The 18,423-nt window shown below is 41.5% G+C and overlaps 1 protein-coding gene across 1 annotated transcript; it reads right to left on the reverse strand.

Annotated features, from left to right (window-relative positions):
• Positions 1–102: 102 nt before the first annotated feature.
• On the reverse strand, positions 103–17,074 carry LOC110535982 (serine/threonine-protein phosphatase 2A 55 kDa regulatory subunit B alpha isoform). Its single transcript, XM_021621418.3, has 10 exons — positions 16,614–17,074; positions 16,029–16,106; positions 8,311–8,408; positions 8,029–8,194; positions 6,870–6,982; positions 6,545–6,722; positions 6,104–6,268; positions 5,679–5,848; positions 5,283–5,374; positions 103–3,173 (listed from the first exon to the last, which is right to left on the reverse strand). The coding sequence occupies exons 1-10, from the start codon at positions 16,618–16,620 to the stop codon at positions 2,897–2,899; spliced, it is 1,344 nt and encodes a 447-aa protein (XP_021477093.1). The 5' UTR covers positions 16,621–17,074; the 3' UTR covers positions 103–2,896.
• Between the last annotated feature and the right edge of the window lie 1,349 nt (positions 17,075–18,423).

Raw genomic sequence — 18,423 nt, forward strand, 5'->3', positions numbered from 1 at the left:
ATTTCCTGTATGATAAGACACTATGAGGACATACAAATACAACGTAACTCAGCATCTGATAGAAATAGTCAAAACAAATTATAAAAAGTGTTGTATTCATAGTTCAGTTTTGAAATACTTTATTACTCATTAAATCTAAACTATATTTTATTCCATTTGACAAAGGCAAATAGACCTATACAGTAAACCTTTAAAACTGCTGTATTGATATTTTTTTAATCACCCAAAATGTCCCCCAATCTTTATCAAGAGCCTCTCAAAACAAAACATACAAATCAATGAAATTCACAAAAATAAAAGTGCATTCTGTTGCGAGTTCTGTGAATACATTATATTTAAGTTCCCGTGAGCAGTCTCGTGCCTGAAAAGCCACCAGTCACTTCAGGAAACATACTTGATTATCTCATTATTTCCTCTGCTATGAAAAAGGCAATTAGGTCCTTCTGAATGACATTTGGTGGCTTTGCACAAGAGCTGTAAAGACAGGAGTGTGTTGGGGGAAAAGTACTAATTTATTTTGTTTAGGTGTCTCCATGTATTGACGCTTTAGAATAACTGACAGTAAATTTAAGAAAAATAAAAAAGCCAATTTTGACAACTACATTTGTACCGTAACTGAGCCTTGATGTTCTGATGCCAAGTGTGTGATAGTGGTATGGGGTCAGGGGTATAACGTGTGGCTTCTCCTATGTAGCATTTAACATCTTAACCATGACAAAACATGTACAGTAGGCTACACTCTTGTTCCTCATGTCATGACACGTTCTCACAACAGCTAACAAAGTGACAGCCATTATAAACTGTCCACAAAACATAAAGAACATCTAAGTATTCAACAAGGACATAGGCAGAGTCCTAAAGGAAGTGACAACACCAGTAGACCACAACACTAATGACCTTGATTGCAGACAGACTGCAATAGTGCTTATTGGTAGCATTACTAGTGAGTGAACCTCAATTCTTAAGCTTAATGCTAACTTATTATGATCCAATGGCTCACAATTGGCATTTATCTCGTCAATCAAGTGTATACATAAACAAATGTACTACAGACACAACCTCCCAAAACATCCTTAACAAATAATGCCACATCAACTAAATACAGTACAAATGCTGGACATGCCATACGTTTGAAATACTGTCTCCAATGCCCTGAGCTGACATTAACCAGTAATTTCATCCAATGATACACTTAACAGTTTTACTTTGTTTCCTGCATAAATAACTTGTTATGCACAATCGAAGAGAAAACATCTCATTATAAAATATGTCAGTAAACCTGTCTAGTCAATCAACCTGATTCTCCTCAGAGTGAATGTGGTTAAGAGTGTTTCTTCAGTCAAACTGAAGCAGAGAAAACAGATAATGCCTTGCCCATTCTCACTGTACAATGGCCTATTTATTATTCATTATCTTTTCACTCAGTGCAAATGTTTAGAAAACATAGCCATGGCACACACAAACGGAGTTGAAACAATTCGCGCAAATAAACTAAAACTGAAGCAACCGAATCCATTCCAGTCAATATCAGTTACAGTAACCCAAATACAAAAACATTCAGATAATGACCCTAATGAGTCCGCAGTGGCACCGATACCTGAAAAGACTGCTCTTTGGACATCAACATGCATTAAGCCTTTCTTAATGGTACATTAATATGCACTCCATATTTAGACCAGCGGCCCACTTGAATTTAACACAATAAGTCACATTAAATATCACCAGTTCAAGTAATCTTTCAGTCTACAGATCAGTCCAAAACCTACAGTTTAACAGACAACAGTGATCAGACTAAACCAAGTAGTGTGAGGGGGTTAAATGTTATCAATATTTCTGTCTTAGTTCATACAAAAATAAACTAATTATAGTGATTATTATTTATCTGAAGTACAAAATATCATTAAAAAATATACAAACAAACAACTTGATCCAGAGGGGAAACAATTCATAAGAAACATAAGCATAAGTCAAGACACATGCATGGAACTTAGCAGCAGAGGTACAAATGAGTGCCTCTCACATTTAAACTGACAAGTCATGCAGGTCAGCACAATATGGCCAAGGCATGCCTCTGCCTGAAGACTCTTACAACAACTGCACTGGAGCCTCTGTGCTGAGCTGTACATGGTGGCACTAAGTGCAAGAGACCAGTCCCTTCCATGTGAGATTAGGCTGCCTGCAGCACCTCTGCCCACTACCATTTACTTGGAAAAGCAATGGCTTCATACTGCAGGTTACCTCTGGAGAAGGAATCTGTGTTTACCAGACTGTTAAGCCTTGTCTGTTGTCTCAGACTGGATAACAACTGTGCATTTGGCATAGTTGTCTCGAAATTACCCCCAAACCAATCCACCAACTGAGTTGAGCTTTGTATGTGTGTCTACATCGATGTTAAGAGTAAGTGTGTTCTGTATGTGAAAGATGAGGGTGAGGAAACTTGGCAACTTGGCAAACAGCCTGGGACAAATATAGAGAGCTGACAGCTTGCCAATTTGGTCAATGCAGAATGGCATTTTGTAATTTGTGTCAAAAATAGAGGGTTGGAGGTGGGAACCCAGTTGAAATAACTCCCTATCAAAAGAAAAAATGCTTGTTCATATAAAAATGCTTGTGGCACCAAAACCGTGAAATTAGCAACATAGGAAATTAGCTTAATAAACAATATCCCACCAAAAGACTAGAGTGTTAGAAAAGTGTTCCCTTTGGGATGTAGTGGACATCAGTTGCAATGTGGCAGGAGAAGTGTGGTACTGTTGGAGCCCCCTGAACAGGAAATAAGACTAACAAAGCCATCAAAACATATGTGTTTTCCTGCACTTCTCCAGATGAGGTGTTGGTGACCAGAGTAGTGGGGCTAAAGTGGGATCTGAGATATGAAGGGTTTATTGAATAATAGTTACAGTCTGTCCTGAAATATATAGAGGTTGTTAGTGGTGGCCACAGCAATGATGTTGTCCTGGGGGTGCCAGGCCGTGTGGAGGATCTTCTTGTTAAAGTCCAGGCTGTCTACACTGATTTCGTCCTTCTTGCGTTTCCCACCTGTGCACACCTTACGGGGCTTGAGCACAGAGCGAGGCTTACTGCTCTCCCGAGACGCCTCCAGGGTCACATCCTGCCGGTAGCCTCGGTCAAACATCCGGAAGAAGTTGTTGTATGAGCCCGTCATCACAACACTGAGGAGGACAAGGGCGGGGAATGAGACTCAGAGGTAGTGGCAGACTTACAGTGGTTTCAATTAGTCTTTCAATCACAGAATCTAACCAACACATTCATTAAATCAACCCTTACAACATTCAAGTATACTGTGGCATGTATACAATGATGTCAAGGGACAGGAACAACAGTCTGTATAATGGCAATCCAGTGGAGTTTGTGCAGGATGGGAAACCTAAACGTGTACGGTGAATGAGTAAAAAAAAAACACGTGTTAATAAGCTAATACAGACAGATCCACCTTGAGTCCACCATTACAGACGTAATGCAAGGGGCAGCCTTGAGTTCTGTTTGACAGAGATAAAGGCAGCCTTTGATAAGCGTTGTGCTGCTAAGTTCAGATGAAGGGACATCCCAATAGTGTCTTACAGTAGCTACAGCCTTTCTTCTGTAGACCGAACATAAAATGACTACGTACAACTTATAAATTAATACAACTATTACTTTGATAAGTGTCCTCGATGTCAAACATTGATCTAATGTATCGTACCGCATCAACTTCCTGATAAATGTCAGACGTCTATTAATATTTAATGCCTGACCGATGAGGATATATTTGTATCAGCATTTAGTCCACCGAAAAGGACCGATTTAAGATGTGGAGAAAACGCTCTGGAAAAAAGCTGTTGATAGAATTATTTGGGCATTTTATTACTTGCCCCAAAGAGGAAGCTCTTTATATGTAGACGTAACTAACTGTTAGGTCTACTGCTTCTACGGTCAGTAGATAGAAGCACGCCAGCTCAATAAAGTGCCAAAAATCACACTGGTCATATACTGTTGCGTGAAGTATCATGGTAGGGCATTGGGTGTCATGACAAACAACGGATGCTATGCCCAAATGTGCTAAGAACGTTCAACTCTATGGCAATGTTAACGTTACAGCCCCTTAGTGAAGCACACTAAATCTGGTGTGTTATATCTGCTCTTTGCGAAGGGTATTCCCCAAGCTCTGCCTTTGTCATTCAAATGTTTTCAGAAAAAAACATATCAGGTTACAAAGTAGCGCTTCGTTGCTCCGTTTTTATATATGGTTTGTCACTTGTCGGGGATTGGTCCAAATTCACGTTTCACCACCCCCATTTCTACAACAAGCGCCAACTAGCTGTGTGAGAGTACCTGACGCCGTTCACCGAGGGTTAGTGCTATCTGGAATCCTTGGGACATCCCTACTCTAACCATTTTAAATGTCAACTTCAAATGGGGTAGGGATGTCCCAAGGATGCCGGAGAGCAAGGACAATTCACTGAGGCAACGCTTGGAGCGAGAGGCAGAGCAGTGCCAGCAGTTCATTTTTTGATTGATGTTTTTCCTTTAGGTGGCAACTCCCAGAATTCAGTGGCTACAGCCCTACAATCGATAAAACTATAGCACAGACTTTCAATGTATTGGTACTTATCTATGTCCAGCTGGCTAGCATGAGGCAGCTCAGTTCTCAGAAGCTAATGTTTTGCAGGAATTAGTGCAGTTTATCCTCCTTTCACTAGAGTGTAATAGTTTTTCCATAACAAAACCTCATCTTCCTGGTATCCTTCATATTTTAGGGCAGAAATCCAAAGCTTCCTTAATCCTTTTACATGATTCTATTATGTCCAGCTATCTGTATTTTATGTTATTTTGGCTTACTGTTTAATTATTCAGATAATGACCCCTAATGAGTCCGCAGTGGCACTGAAAGCTGAAAAAGAAAGTCAGGATCCATTCATACTGTGCAGACTTATTATTTTATGATCTACTTTTGGAATACACCGAATGACCATAAGCAAACTCATTTGTCAAAAACAAAAGTTAATAGTAACCATATATCATAAATGCTCGGCTTCCAAATGTTCTTTCCTCAAATTTAAGAGCATCTTTCTGAGTATCTTTGTATGGCTGTTTTAAGCACAATGCAAACAGAAAGCGTTTTTTTCTCCCCCCCCCCATTCCAGCTATAATAATAAAAACATCGGCAGATATATCGATTATCGTGAATATTTTCACCATAAAATCAGATCCGTATCGGTCGGGCTCAATTCATAGATCCAGTATCAAGTTTAAAATGTATGGCAAAACTTAACAACCCTCACCTGTCGTTTCCATTCCAGCAGCACTCAAACTTATCAAAGATGCAGTCATTCTCATAGAGTGAGCACAGTTTACTCCTGAGGTATTCATGAACCTGTTGGGAGGAAAATGATAGTAAATTAAGACACGAGTACACAATATTTGCACAACAAAACACATTGGTTCAGTCTAATATAAGCATACCTTCAAATGATAACATTCAAGTGAATGTATCTTTGTTATAAATAAATAAAGATACAACAGGGCAATACAGGACATGACACATTTACACATAACATCTCCCCCTAGTGGAGGATGTACTTATCAAACTAGAAGTTTAGAGCTGACAAGCAAATTGAACTTTGGATGCAACATCCATGATGATGTCACTACATCCCACCACACAGACACCAGCTGACCTGATAAGTCTCTACTGGACGGGACTCCATGTTGAGGTCCCAGATTTTGACGGTGAGGTAGTCCCGGGTCATCATGTAGCGCCCACTGTGGCTGAACTTGACATCAGAGATGGAGGAGATGATCTCAGAGAAGAATGAGCGGTTGCTTGGATCCTCAGGCTCTTCAAACACTGAATGAAACAACGAGAGGTGTGCTAGGTCAGTCACTTCATTGGAGTAGTCAAAGACAGCAAAGGACTGTTGAAGCATCTGCTTCCGAGGTCTCTGAAATTGCTGGGCTTTTCAGTACTTTTAATCTGTCTCCAAAAAACTGGGTACATATGTAGTCATTTCAATCAATATGCCACTTTACCTAGTCATCTCCACAGGGCATAGAATTCTGTCTGAAACTAATATCATGGACTGCACTGTCACATGCCACTTACGCTTGGAGTGCTGGTCACAGAGAGCTGATGCCCTCATGTCACAGAGGCGGATGGTGCCCTTGCTGCTGCTGTAGACAAAGGTGTTGCACTGGTTAGGATGGAACTCTGCTGCTGTGATCACCTCTGTCAACTCCTCCATGTTAGCTGGCTTGATGTCTACAATGTCTAAGGAGGTCAGGGAGGTCAAGGGCAAACATAACAGCTCTGACACCACAGATAAGAAATGGGGCTCCTGAACTACTCGACCCAAAAATGACTTTAACTGTGCCTTGTTGAACTGTCTCAGTAAAATGAGTTACAGTGCTATCCAAGCAAACTCAACGCATAATTAACAAAAATGTAAAGCATTAAATCAAGACGGAACAAGATCACCAAGACCTTCTGAAGAGCTCAGCAGAGACTGAAAGAAAAAGTGATGGGGACCAAAGACACAGAGGATACTAAAGCTGCGGTCAGTGATCTCCAGGTTCCAGAGGTTGATGCGAAGGTCATCGGCAGACAGGTAGGTCTCACAGTCGCTGTTGACCGAGATGGAGTTGATGTGGTAGGTGTGCGCGTTAGCAAACACTCGTCTGGGGCTGGCCTCCACCATCAGGTCCATGGGATGAAACACTGGGACCTATGGTGAAGAGGAAGGAGGAGATTTAGCAGGTTCTCTCTAGCCATGTGTACGACTTGAGCGTAGTGTATAGGAGGAGGTGTATAGAATGAGTCAATGTTGGGGCATCTGAGTGTGCAGGGTATATGTACGTGAAAGTCTACACACCCGTAGTGTTGTGACAGTGGTGGGGTCTCTGTAACGTCCATCCTCTTCCTTCAGGTTGTACCCCTCTGGTCTCTTGTCCCGTTCACTGATTTTCCACAGCTTTATAGTTTTATCTGCAAGAGAGCACATATGTATGTCAACGCTGCTTCTTCACCAGCAATATATTTCCAGACCTGCCAACCCCGTCCAACTTTTTAGAGTCCCAGACGCGCTCGGCAAATTGGAGATTCAACCCTGAATTGGGGTTCTCTTTCCCCCGCCCGCTCGTCCGCACGCTGTTTGAGTCAGATCGCAATTATAGAATAGGACCAAATAGCAAATACTGGACACTCATTCATTCTTCATCACGCGGTCTTCTAAACTCCCTACTCCATTTAATGCCAAGATGTCTATATTTGTTTTTGATTATTACTTTTGTATTGCTTTTTGTGAAGTAGATCATAATTACAGTTACAGTCTATCAGGTTGCGTGGAAAATAAACTAATGGGACGCAGAATTAAATATCACACTACCAGTTATTTTTGGTATTTGCATTAAATTTCTTTCACTAGCAAATGTGAGTGAACTGCAGGCACTTTAGAGCCCACTGAATGTCCATCTTATGTTCGCTAACATTAGCTTGAGACAATGTGTTTACCTTCCCACAACACACGGCGTCAAAAAGGGATTTGCCCATGTGTTTATGTACAGCTGACAGTCGGCAAACTCAGCGTCACAACAAAAACAGGAGATGGGGCAGACACCGGGTACTAGCATCGTCAAATAATGACGTATTAATCTCCCATGTACGTTGACACAAACACCATACATGTATGTGTGTTGCAGCTCGAGAATCAGGATGTTAGATTTACTCAGCGGATATATTTATTATTAAATCGTATTTTTTTATATATATATAAATAAATAAAAATCAGGCCCTATTCATTTCTGTGTACTTTAACTTGGATCTCGTACATGGACAGAGAAGTGCGTAGTTGGTACGCAAAATGCGTGCACGTTGGCAGGTCTGTATTTCCGTTGATCCCTCTCCTATTCAAAACATACAAATGAGTCAACGTAATGAACAGCGTATCCAGAGTCCTGTCAGGTCCCCTCCGTCCCCCAACAGAGGAAAGGGCTGTGGAGGGTAAGGCTACATGCACACAATGCTCTACTGACCATTCGTGGACAAGAGGAACTGTGCAGCGTTCTTCTGAGGAAGCCACCGGATCTTGTTGATCTTCTCCTCGATCTCAAGGCTCTTCAGGTAGTCGAACTCAGGCTCGTGGCTCTGGAAGGTGCTGTAAACATTGTACTCTCCACGGCACTGTGGCTGGTTCTTACTCTGCTCGATGACAACATGCATAACACAGTCATGTCAAAAATAAATACACTACTGACACGAGACTCTGTACAGTGTTTAAATGCAGTGGACTGTGTTGAGCAGTAATCTCCACGTACCTCTAGCTCCTGCTGAAAGATGACAACACGGCCCCCCTTGTCCCCAGTGGCTAGTAGCTCGCCAGAGTGATTGAATTCCACAGTGGATATGATGTCAGCTGTCACAAATAACATGGCAATTATTAGGTTCGATTGCGTATTGCTAAATAATAGAAGGATCAACATTTGTAATGTTTTGGGGGTACAGGGCATTCGGAAGGTATTCAGATCCCTCGACTTTTTCCACATTTTGTTATGTTACAGCCTTTTTCTAATGGATTACATTACCCCCCCCCCCCCTCTAAATCTACATATAATAACCCATAATGAAAAAATAAAAACAGTTTTTTATTTTTTGATGGTAAAATAAATAAATAATTTACACAAGTATTCAAACCCTTCGCTATGAGCTCAGGTGCTTCCTGTTTCCATTGAGCATCCTTGAGATGTTTCTACAACTTGGGAGTCCACCTGTGGTAAATTCAATTGATTGGACATGATTTGGAAAGGCACACACCTGTCTATATAAAGGTCCCACAGTAGACAGTGCATGTCAGAGAAAAAACTAAGCCATGAGGTCTAAGGATTTGTCCGTAGAGCTCTGAGACATGATTGCATCTAGGCACAGATCTGGGGAAGAACACAGTGGCCTCCATCATTCTTAAATGGAAGAGGTTTGGAACCACCAAGACTCTTCCTAGGAGCTGGCCGCATGACAGCCCGCTTGGACTTTGCCAAAAAGAAATCTAAAGACTCTCAGACCATGAGAAACACTCTCTGGTCTGATGAAACCAAGATTGAACTCTTTGGCCTGAATGCCAAGTGTCACTTCTGGAAGAAACCTGGCACTTTCCCTACAGTGAAGCATGGTGGTGGCAGCATCATGCATGTGGATGTTTTTCAGCGGCAGGGAATGGGAGACTAGTCAGGATTGAGGGAAAGATGAACAGAGCAATGTACAGGGAGATCTTTGATGAAAACCTGCTCCAGAGTGTTCAGGAACTCAGACTGGGGAGAAGGTTCAGCTTCCAACAGGACAATGACCCTAAGTAGGCAGCCAAGACAACGCAGGAGTGGCTTCGGTACAAGTCTCTGCATGTCTGAGTGAAAATACCTGTGCAGTGATGCTCCCCATCCTACCTGACAGAGCTTGAGAGGATCTGCAGAGAAGAATGGGAGAAACTCCCCAAATACAGGTGTGCCAAGCTTGTGGTGTCATACGCAAGAAGACTTTGAGCATGTAACCACTGCCAAAGGTGCTTCAACAAAGTACTGTGTGAAGGGTCTTAATACTTAAGTAAATGTAATACTTAAGACTACTTTTTTATTTTTTTATTTATACTTTTGCAAAAATAAAAAAAGTTTTGCTTTGTCATCCTGGGGTATTGTGTGTAGATTGATGAGGGGAAAAACTATTGTCAATTTTAGAACAAAGCTGCAATGTAACAAAATGTGGAAAAAGTCAAGGGGTCTGAATACCTTCCAAATGCACTGTAATCTAGCTCCCTGCTGTGCCACACTGATTTCACAACTACTGAGCCTAACTACTAAAGTATATATGATTTTGTGAAGTTGTGGAAAGCAAGATGTACATAACCACCCCAGAGGGAAAATGTAAAAAACATCATATCTGCAGCTAACCACTTCCAAAGAAGTTCTCAACTCAACAATCTCTCCCTTGTTGACAGAGGTTGGCACAAGCCTGATAATGTAGGGTTGTGCAGTGCCATCATCCACATAATAGGAGTTCTATGGAGGTGCTTGACCTCTGCTCCTGCCACAACCACACTGCCCCCCCACACCTCCAATAAAACAGACAAAGGGGAAAAGATACAAGCAGAAATAAACTTTTGCGGCAGCATAAACACTGTTGAAGAACCCAGAACCCACATAGCCACAGTCTGAGTCTTGCTTTTGTATGTCTGAAAGTGTGTGATTAACAAAAAGGGACAGGCATACACAGATTCTGACCTAATATGTTTTGTTATGCTTGTTCTCAGATTCTGACCTAATCTGTTTTGTTATGCTTGTTCTCAGATTCTGACCTAATCTGTTTTGTTATGCTTGTTCTCAGGCAAAGCTTGTACTGTAAACAGAATCTTGTAATGTGCACACATAATCAAGCACACTCAGCTCAAGCCATTCATTTACTTCAACGGAGGTCAGCCAAAAAGGCACCTACAAGTTCTTACCCTTTATCTTATGGGCAACTAAGCGCACCGTCTATGCAGCCTAGAAACTCAAGTAGGCTACTAGCTCTCAATTTAAAAAGCATACTTCCATGGTGGTACCATCATCTTAAAAAGTGGAAAACTACAACAGTTACCATTAGCTCTTTACCAATGCTTTATTTACCTGCATCATGGGATGAAGTAGGCTACAGGCCAAAACCGCATGTAGTGGCTGAGACTGTAGATCAGTCACGAGCATCACCCAACATGATATTACCTTTCCATTGGGACACACAATTAATGCATCCTCAAACATCTGAAAAAGTGTCATGCCCCTTTATTTGTGGACATGTATTGGTGGGTATATGGTGTTTGGTGAGGAGAAGTGAATCAGTGACTGATTGTCAGTCTGAACATAGTGCCTTCAGAAAGTAGTCATACCCCTTCACTTATTCGACATCTTGTTGCGTTACTGCCTGAATTCAAAATTGATTAAATATATGTTTTCCCCTCACCCATCTACATACCATACCCCATAATGACAAAGTGAAAACATGTTTTTAGAAATTTTTGCACATTTATTGAAAATAAATACAGACATCTCATTTACATAAGTATTCACATCCCTGAGTTAACACTTTGTAGAACCACCTTTGGCAGCAATTACAGCTGTGAGTCTTTTGGGGGTAAGTCTAAGAGCTCTGTACACCTGGATTGTAAAATATTTGCCCAATCTTTTTTTTTTATTATTCAAGCTCTGTCAAGTTGATTGTTGACCGCCATTTTCAAGTCTTGCCATAGAGTTTTCAGCCAATTTAAGTCAAAACTGTAACTAGGCCACTCAAACATTCAATGTCAACTTGGAAAGGAACTCCAGTGTAAATTTAGCCTTGTGTTTATCGTCTTGCTGAAAAGGTGAATTTGTCTCCCAATGTCTATTGAAAAGCAGACAACCAGGTTTTCCTCTAGGATTTTTCCTGTGCTTATAAGAGGGCGCAACACCACCTCTTCCGCCTCAGGAGGCTGAAAAGATTTGGCATCCTCAAAGTTTTCTACAGCTGCACCATTGAGAGCATTTCGACTGGCTACATCACCTCTTGGTATGGCAACTGCTTGGCATCCAGCCGCAAGGCGCTACAGAGGGTAGTGTGTACCAGCACATCACTGGGGCCGAGCTCCCTGCCATCCAGGACCTCTATACCAGGCGTTGTCAGAGGAAGGCCCTAAAAATTGTCAAAGACTCCAGCCACCCAAGTCATAGGATGTTTTCACATATCATCCTCTTTAAAATAACCAATCTCAGTGTTCTTTAAAGTTAACTCTGGGGTAAGAAAAAGCTAGAGAACTGCGTTATCTTTGTATTCACACTTCCCTTTGAATGACTCAACTCTTTTGCCAGTCCACTTCACTTATTTGGTGGTCTGAGTCCTCTTTGCATTCACATTGCTGTTTAGAAAGGAACCAAGATTCTTTCCCCAACATTCACCCAATGAACTCTGGGTTTTTACAAAGTGCAGGATAAGCCATTGCATCAAAATTATTTATCATCAGTAGCTACATATTGGTAGCTAACAGATTACAATTTGTCATTAAACTAAACTCAATCAGAAGATACTATTAACATGGAAATATTATTGGTAACAGAATAAATAACAGAAGATTAACTGCAGATTAAATAATGCTGTAATTGAAAACTGTACACCCAATATATGCTCCTGCCCCTTTAAGATTCTAGAATTGATTTTGTACCCCATGTCTTCTCACACTGGCATTTTGCTCTAGTCCAGGAAAGGTAGATGCAGCCTTCCAACAGGGGAAGGCCAGCATAGGGGTCCAAGGTTTTCTGGGTATTTTGTTGTTTTGAGCGGTTTTTACATTTTCTTTATATTTTATTACTCTGACCTTTCAGCACACTGGCCAACATTCATTTCTGGTTACTATGACTGACTAATTCACATACTCTAGGCTCCACTTGCTTTATCAGCTGGAACGTGAAAGGAATTAACCAGGTGGTCAAGCGTAGCCGAGTTTATGCTCATCTTAAGTCCGGACATTGTTTTTCTCCAAGAAACGCATCTCCGGTCCAGCGAACACTTCAAACTAAAGAGAGGATGGGTAGACCAAATATTTCACTCCAACTTTGGTGCTAAGCGGCAGCCATCCTTATCAGAAAAGGCACCCCGTTTGTCTCCAAAGTAATTTCAGATCCTAATGGAAGATATATTATAGTGATAGGGAAATTGTTTAGCACACAGGTTATTCTGGCTAACCTCTATGGTCCTAATTGTGATGACGCTCAATTTCTCTCTGACCTCATCGCAACACTTCCCTACTTTAACTCTCATAATTTGATATTGGGCGGAGATTTCAACTGTATATTGCATCCAAGTCTAGACAGATCCAGACCGAAGCCCAACAACGTAATTTCAAAATCAGGTGCAGTAATCAACTCATTTCTAGAATACTATAATTTGTCTGATCCATGGAGGAGGAATCCCCCTGCTAAACAGTAGTCCCCTTTTCTCCAGTCCACCGCTCAAACTCTAGGATTGACTTTTTTCCTGCTGGACAATAGAATTCTTCCTTTGTAACTAATATCCAATAACACAGTATCGTTATTTCAGACAATAGCCCTGTCCAGTTAGATATCTGCTTTCTGGACAGTACTGTGACTTGACCTCCTCCTCCTACTACTACTACTACTATCCTGTAGTGCCTTTAAAAAAATACATATCAATTGATGTCTTTTACAGATCAACCGCATCACTGACGTGTCACACTTTACTGTGTGGGAGTCGTTAAAAGCATATCTAAAGGGGCCAAATTCCGAAGGGCCAGCATCCCGGAGTCACCTCTTCACTGTTGACGTTGAGACTGGTGTTTTGTGGGTACTATTTAATGAAGCTGCCAGTTGAGGACTTGTGAGTAGTCTGTTTCTCAAACTAGACACTAATGTAATGTGTACTTGTCCTCTTGCTCAGTTGTGCACCAGGGCCTCCCACTCTTTCTATTCTGTTTAGAGACAGTTTGCGCTGTTCAGTGAAGGGAGTAGTACACAGCATTGTACAAGATCTTCAGCTTCTTGGCAATTTCTCGCATGGAATAGCCTTCATTTCTCAGAACAAGAATAGACTGACGAGTTTCAGAAGAAAGTTATTTCTTGTTCCTGAATGAGTGATCTTTCATTTGCAAAGGATTAGCATTTCAATTGTTATAATTATCAACTTTGTAGTTTCTCATCTCAGTTGACCCCCACTTCCCTTTTTGTCCACCAAGCCGCGATACCGGTTTATCCCACTAGGGAAACGCCGTTATCATTTCCTTGTAACTATCTGTTTGTTTATGCATTTCATAGTCGGGTACTCCCAGAGGCCGAGTGACTACACGCCCACAACATAACTCCATGGTCTAGTCTCTGCTGTGAGTCGGAAGCGCCCCAGGGCAGAGGCCCAGCTCTCCTGCAAGGCCTTGCGGATCTCTGTAGAGATGGGAACAGATGGAGAATCATCACTGTCCACCAGTTTGATGTCCAGTGCAGTGGCTACCCGAGTGAGTAAGCTCTTCATAACCTCTCAAGCTGCTGGGGGCGATGAAGCCCCGCTGCCTGCTTCTGATGGCCTGTCAGCCTGGTAGCCCCGCTCATGGTAGTAAACAGCGGCAGCATTGTCCCCCAGGAACAACCCATCATTGGCCAACAGGGAACAGCTGTCGTCACCATCGAAGCTGGCAACCACCTGACTGAGGACATGCACCCTCTCTCCGTTCAAGGTGGTCCCAGCGGTCCGACTCATGCCCTCGTCCTGGACTGGCAGCAGAAGGGCCCAGTAGAGGCCTGCGGTGGCTCCGGCCATTCTTCCTGGGAGGGGTGCTGGGCCCAGTAGAGGGACTAACAGCTCGCTGCGCACCACTCCTGTGAGAGGGAGCTTGTCCCCGGCCTGAGCCTGGCAGACACACTCACGCATGGCCTCCAATCGCGTTTTGAGAACACCACATAAAACAGGCATCCAGTAGGGCATTCCACCACCCTCTCCATGTGGCTCAAACCCAGGCAGTGCATACACAAAGTATGCAGATCCCCAGGGGGAATGCCACCATCACACCTATCAAAAGAAATCCATAAGCTCAGCCAAGCCAACAAGGCCACGGAGCAGGGGTCCGACGCCCTGGGAGAGCTTATGTCGTGACCCTCTTGGAGGAATAGGAACCAGGTGAGGGATAAATTACCCAGTAACTCTGCAAAAACCAGGGAAGACCCATGTGGGATAAACAGGCAGACAAAAAATAATAATAACAGCAACCGGGTAATAGATTTGATTTACATGTTTTTTTACTTCAATACTACCTTTAATATCCAAGCAGTAAAAACAGCACTATATGATGGATTAACTCCATTAAGGAACTCCAAAGTTAATTTCTCAATGTAGTGGAAGCCCACCACAATACTCTTACACTATGCAGAGGTACGAACACCTAGAACAAGCCAGTCGGCAAGTTTAGCATGGTCAATTACAGTTTGTGAAAGCAAGAGCCACCATACCAATGAAAACACAAGTAAGACAAACCACGGATGGAAGCGACAGATCAGCCCAGCGCAGCGGGTGAAGCACTCAAGAGGAGCTGGACATTAGGCCAGCTGCTCCAGGCTGCAAACAGCCAGTGAGTATATTTCCACACAAAATATTACACTTACCAAGCGAACATCAAAGTTTGTACCTCAAACCATATGGATGTCCACCGAGAAAATGAAAGAGAACGTGTGTCGCGACCATGGGGTCTACAGTGGCTTGCGAAAGTATTCACCCTCCTTGGCATTTTCCTATTTTGTTGCCTTACAACCTGGAATTAAAGTCGATTTTTTGGGGGGGGGTGGGGGGGTTATCATTTGATTTACACAACATGCCTACCATATTGAAGATGCATTTTTTTTGATTATGAAACAAACAAGAAATAAGAAAAAAAAATGAACTTGAGCGTGCATAACTATTCACCGCCCAAATTCAATACTTTGTAGAGCCACCTTTTGAAGCAATTACAGCTGCAAGTCTCTTGGGGTATGTCTCTATAAGCTTGGCACATCTAGCCACTGGAATTTTTGCCCATTCTTCAAGGCAAATCTGCCTTGTACAAAGCATGCAAAACAAGACATTACCTTATAGATAATGGTATGTGCGGGGTACGGAGATGAGGTAGTTATTAAAAAATAAATGTTAAACACTATTATTGCATGAGTCCATGCCAATTATTATGTGATTTGTTATGCACATTTTTACTCCTGACTTACTTAGGCTTGTCATAACAAAGGGGTTAAAAACATATTGACCCATGACATTTCAGCTTGGAATTGGTTAATTAAAAAAAATGTCTTCATACAAAATTCCACTTTGACCTTATGGGGCATAGTGTGTAGATCAATTTCATCCATTTTAAATCCAGGCTGTAAGTAAGGGTGTGAATACTTTCTGAAGGCACTGTACAGTAGCTAGCTAAATGCATTATTGACTACACCCTAGCTAGACTAAATCAACTAACGTAGCTAGATGTCTATAGAGCCTGAATCACCAGTCTTACCTTCAGCAACATCGTCATCAATCGCTCCTTTGACTTGAGAAAAACACCACTGCACATCATTGCCCCCGCCGCCGGCTCCTGGAACCCCATAAACAGAGCAACGCTTTAGAACTCAAAAACTGCATCACGCATGGCTTTGATGTCAAAGATTAATGTGATTCTTCTATATCTAGTTAGCAAGCTTTTTTTCTAATATAGTAACGTTAGTGACTAACGCTACTTTCCATAATCAGAGAAGACCACCATTAAGCAATTTATTGACATCTTTGTTTGGTAGCTTCAATACAGAGAAAGTGATAGCAAATATAGAAAGTTAGTTAGCCAGTTAGTTAACATTAACTAGCTAGCTAATGTTGTTGGTGGTGCAGTTAGCTACTATAACTTTATATCTAGCGGAAGCATCCGATACGCGGGACAACATACACGCCCAACTCCGGGAGGCTAATGTTAGCTAGCTAGCTAGCTTCTCTCCAAATGGCAAGAAAGCGGACAATATACATAGAAACAACTTAGCAAATGTATGGGCGATAAACAAGCCCCTTCAATTTATGCATCAGACATTATTAGCTTGCTAGTTAACATTACCTGCCATGGTGAGAGGGAATCTCTGTCGAGGGCTTGGTTGGGGCCCTTGCTTATCTTTCCAGTTTGCCGGGCTAGGGTGTGTACAAGCAGAATCTCGCTGAGAGTGCAAGTGAAGCTATGGAGGGTGTGGCTCTTTTCCTCTGCTATTCTTCAACTTCTCCTGTCACTTATCTTGCTAAGCAATGTTTTGACAATCAGCAACGCTTTCTCGGATCACTTTGCAACTATTATTTCCCTCTCCCTGCTTCTACTTTCAAAATGGCGCAACCTGGTCCTGCACTGACGTCAGTGAGAGGCAGGTGCGCGCTTCCCAACAGTTTAAAGTGATTCCATATCCAAAACAGCCCCCTTTCGAATACTAAATAATATCCTTCCTCCTTTCCTTGACGGAATCACTGATCTGACAAATGGTCGGTGATCCACTCCTATACTACAGATCCACTACATAGTTGCCTATCACCAGAAAGAGCAGCATCTTTGCTATCACCAATCAGAAAAATGCATTGGAAAGCATTCAAAAATAATACCACCTATGATTCAAACAGGTCATCCAAATAAAACAATCTGGTTCCCCCTGAGTTTGTCTTAGGGGTTAAAGACCTAAAAGTATTGAGATGTGTTGATTTAAAAATACAGTAACAGTATAGGGCCATTCCATTTGATTTCAATCACTTTTTGAACGCACTCCTTTTGATTTGAACAAAACTTTCTATACATATTTGCCCGTGGTAGAAGTGGTCAGAACGTTACTTTTTGGACCTGAATGCCAAAACATTTAGGAGATAGATGAGCTCAAAGTTGACCCATTTTGCATACCCCACCATAGCATGGGACATCCATGTCTTTCTTCATCACTGGAAAAGATAAACGTTTTAATTTATATATTTTAAAAGCATACAGATAGGGTTGTCAAACAAACGTATAATTCTGTACTAAAAGAAATCACAAATAAATTAGGATTTTTTTTTTGCCATTCGCGTATATTATCCAAAAATCTATAATGCGTAAACTCAATGTCATAGTTCATACCCAATTTTAAATAATCTGAGGTGGTATGTGTTGTGCCCGCTTTCAGTTGAGACACAGCAATCACTGAAATGCGGGTGTCATGTTTTGGCTGATAAATGTACTAAAACAGGAATAACATTTACATTTTAACTTTAAAATGGTAGCACTAAGATGGTTGGAAAGCCACATATCAAATAATGTTGACTTGAAAAATATAATTAGTTTTAAATTATACTGTCAATATTCCTTAGGAAACCTATAGAAATAATAGACATTCCCATTTAGGTGCACGTTCAATGGTGGGTTGACCTGCGGCCATCTTTGTGGTAGTAATTGGAAGTTAAAATGTTAATGCAATTTAAAATGAAACGATGTACCAGCTAAATTACACTGGTCTGAATAGATATGTCCATTCTGTGAATTCTATGAATTCTATTTCTATGATTGAAATGACACCCACCCTGTATTCAAGAGTATGTTGTGTCTTTATCGCACAACACAAACACCTCAGGTGATGTAAAATAATAGGGTCTAAGCTACAACATATGCAGAATTTTTGTTGTTGTTGTTGTTGTTGAGTTTATGAGTTTTTAGATAATTGATGTAAAAGGTCAAAAAATGACCACATTTTATAAAATTAACAAGAAATTATAAAATAGTTTGATAACCCTTAAGCTTTTAAATTATATCAATCTCAAGCTTTGTGATGAAGACAATTATGTCTCATGGCATACGGGTCAACTTTGAGCACCTCTATCTTCTAAATGTTTTGGCATTCAGGTCCTTTCTGACCACTTCTACC

Source organism: Oncorhynchus mykiss, chromosome 11, assembly GCF_057628025.1.
Source record: "Oncorhynchus mykiss isolate SJ-2025 chromosome 11, ASM5762802v1, whole genome shotgun sequence".
Lineage (NCBI taxonomy): Eukaryota > Metazoa > Chordata > Actinopteri > Salmoniformes > Salmonidae > Oncorhynchus > Oncorhynchus mykiss.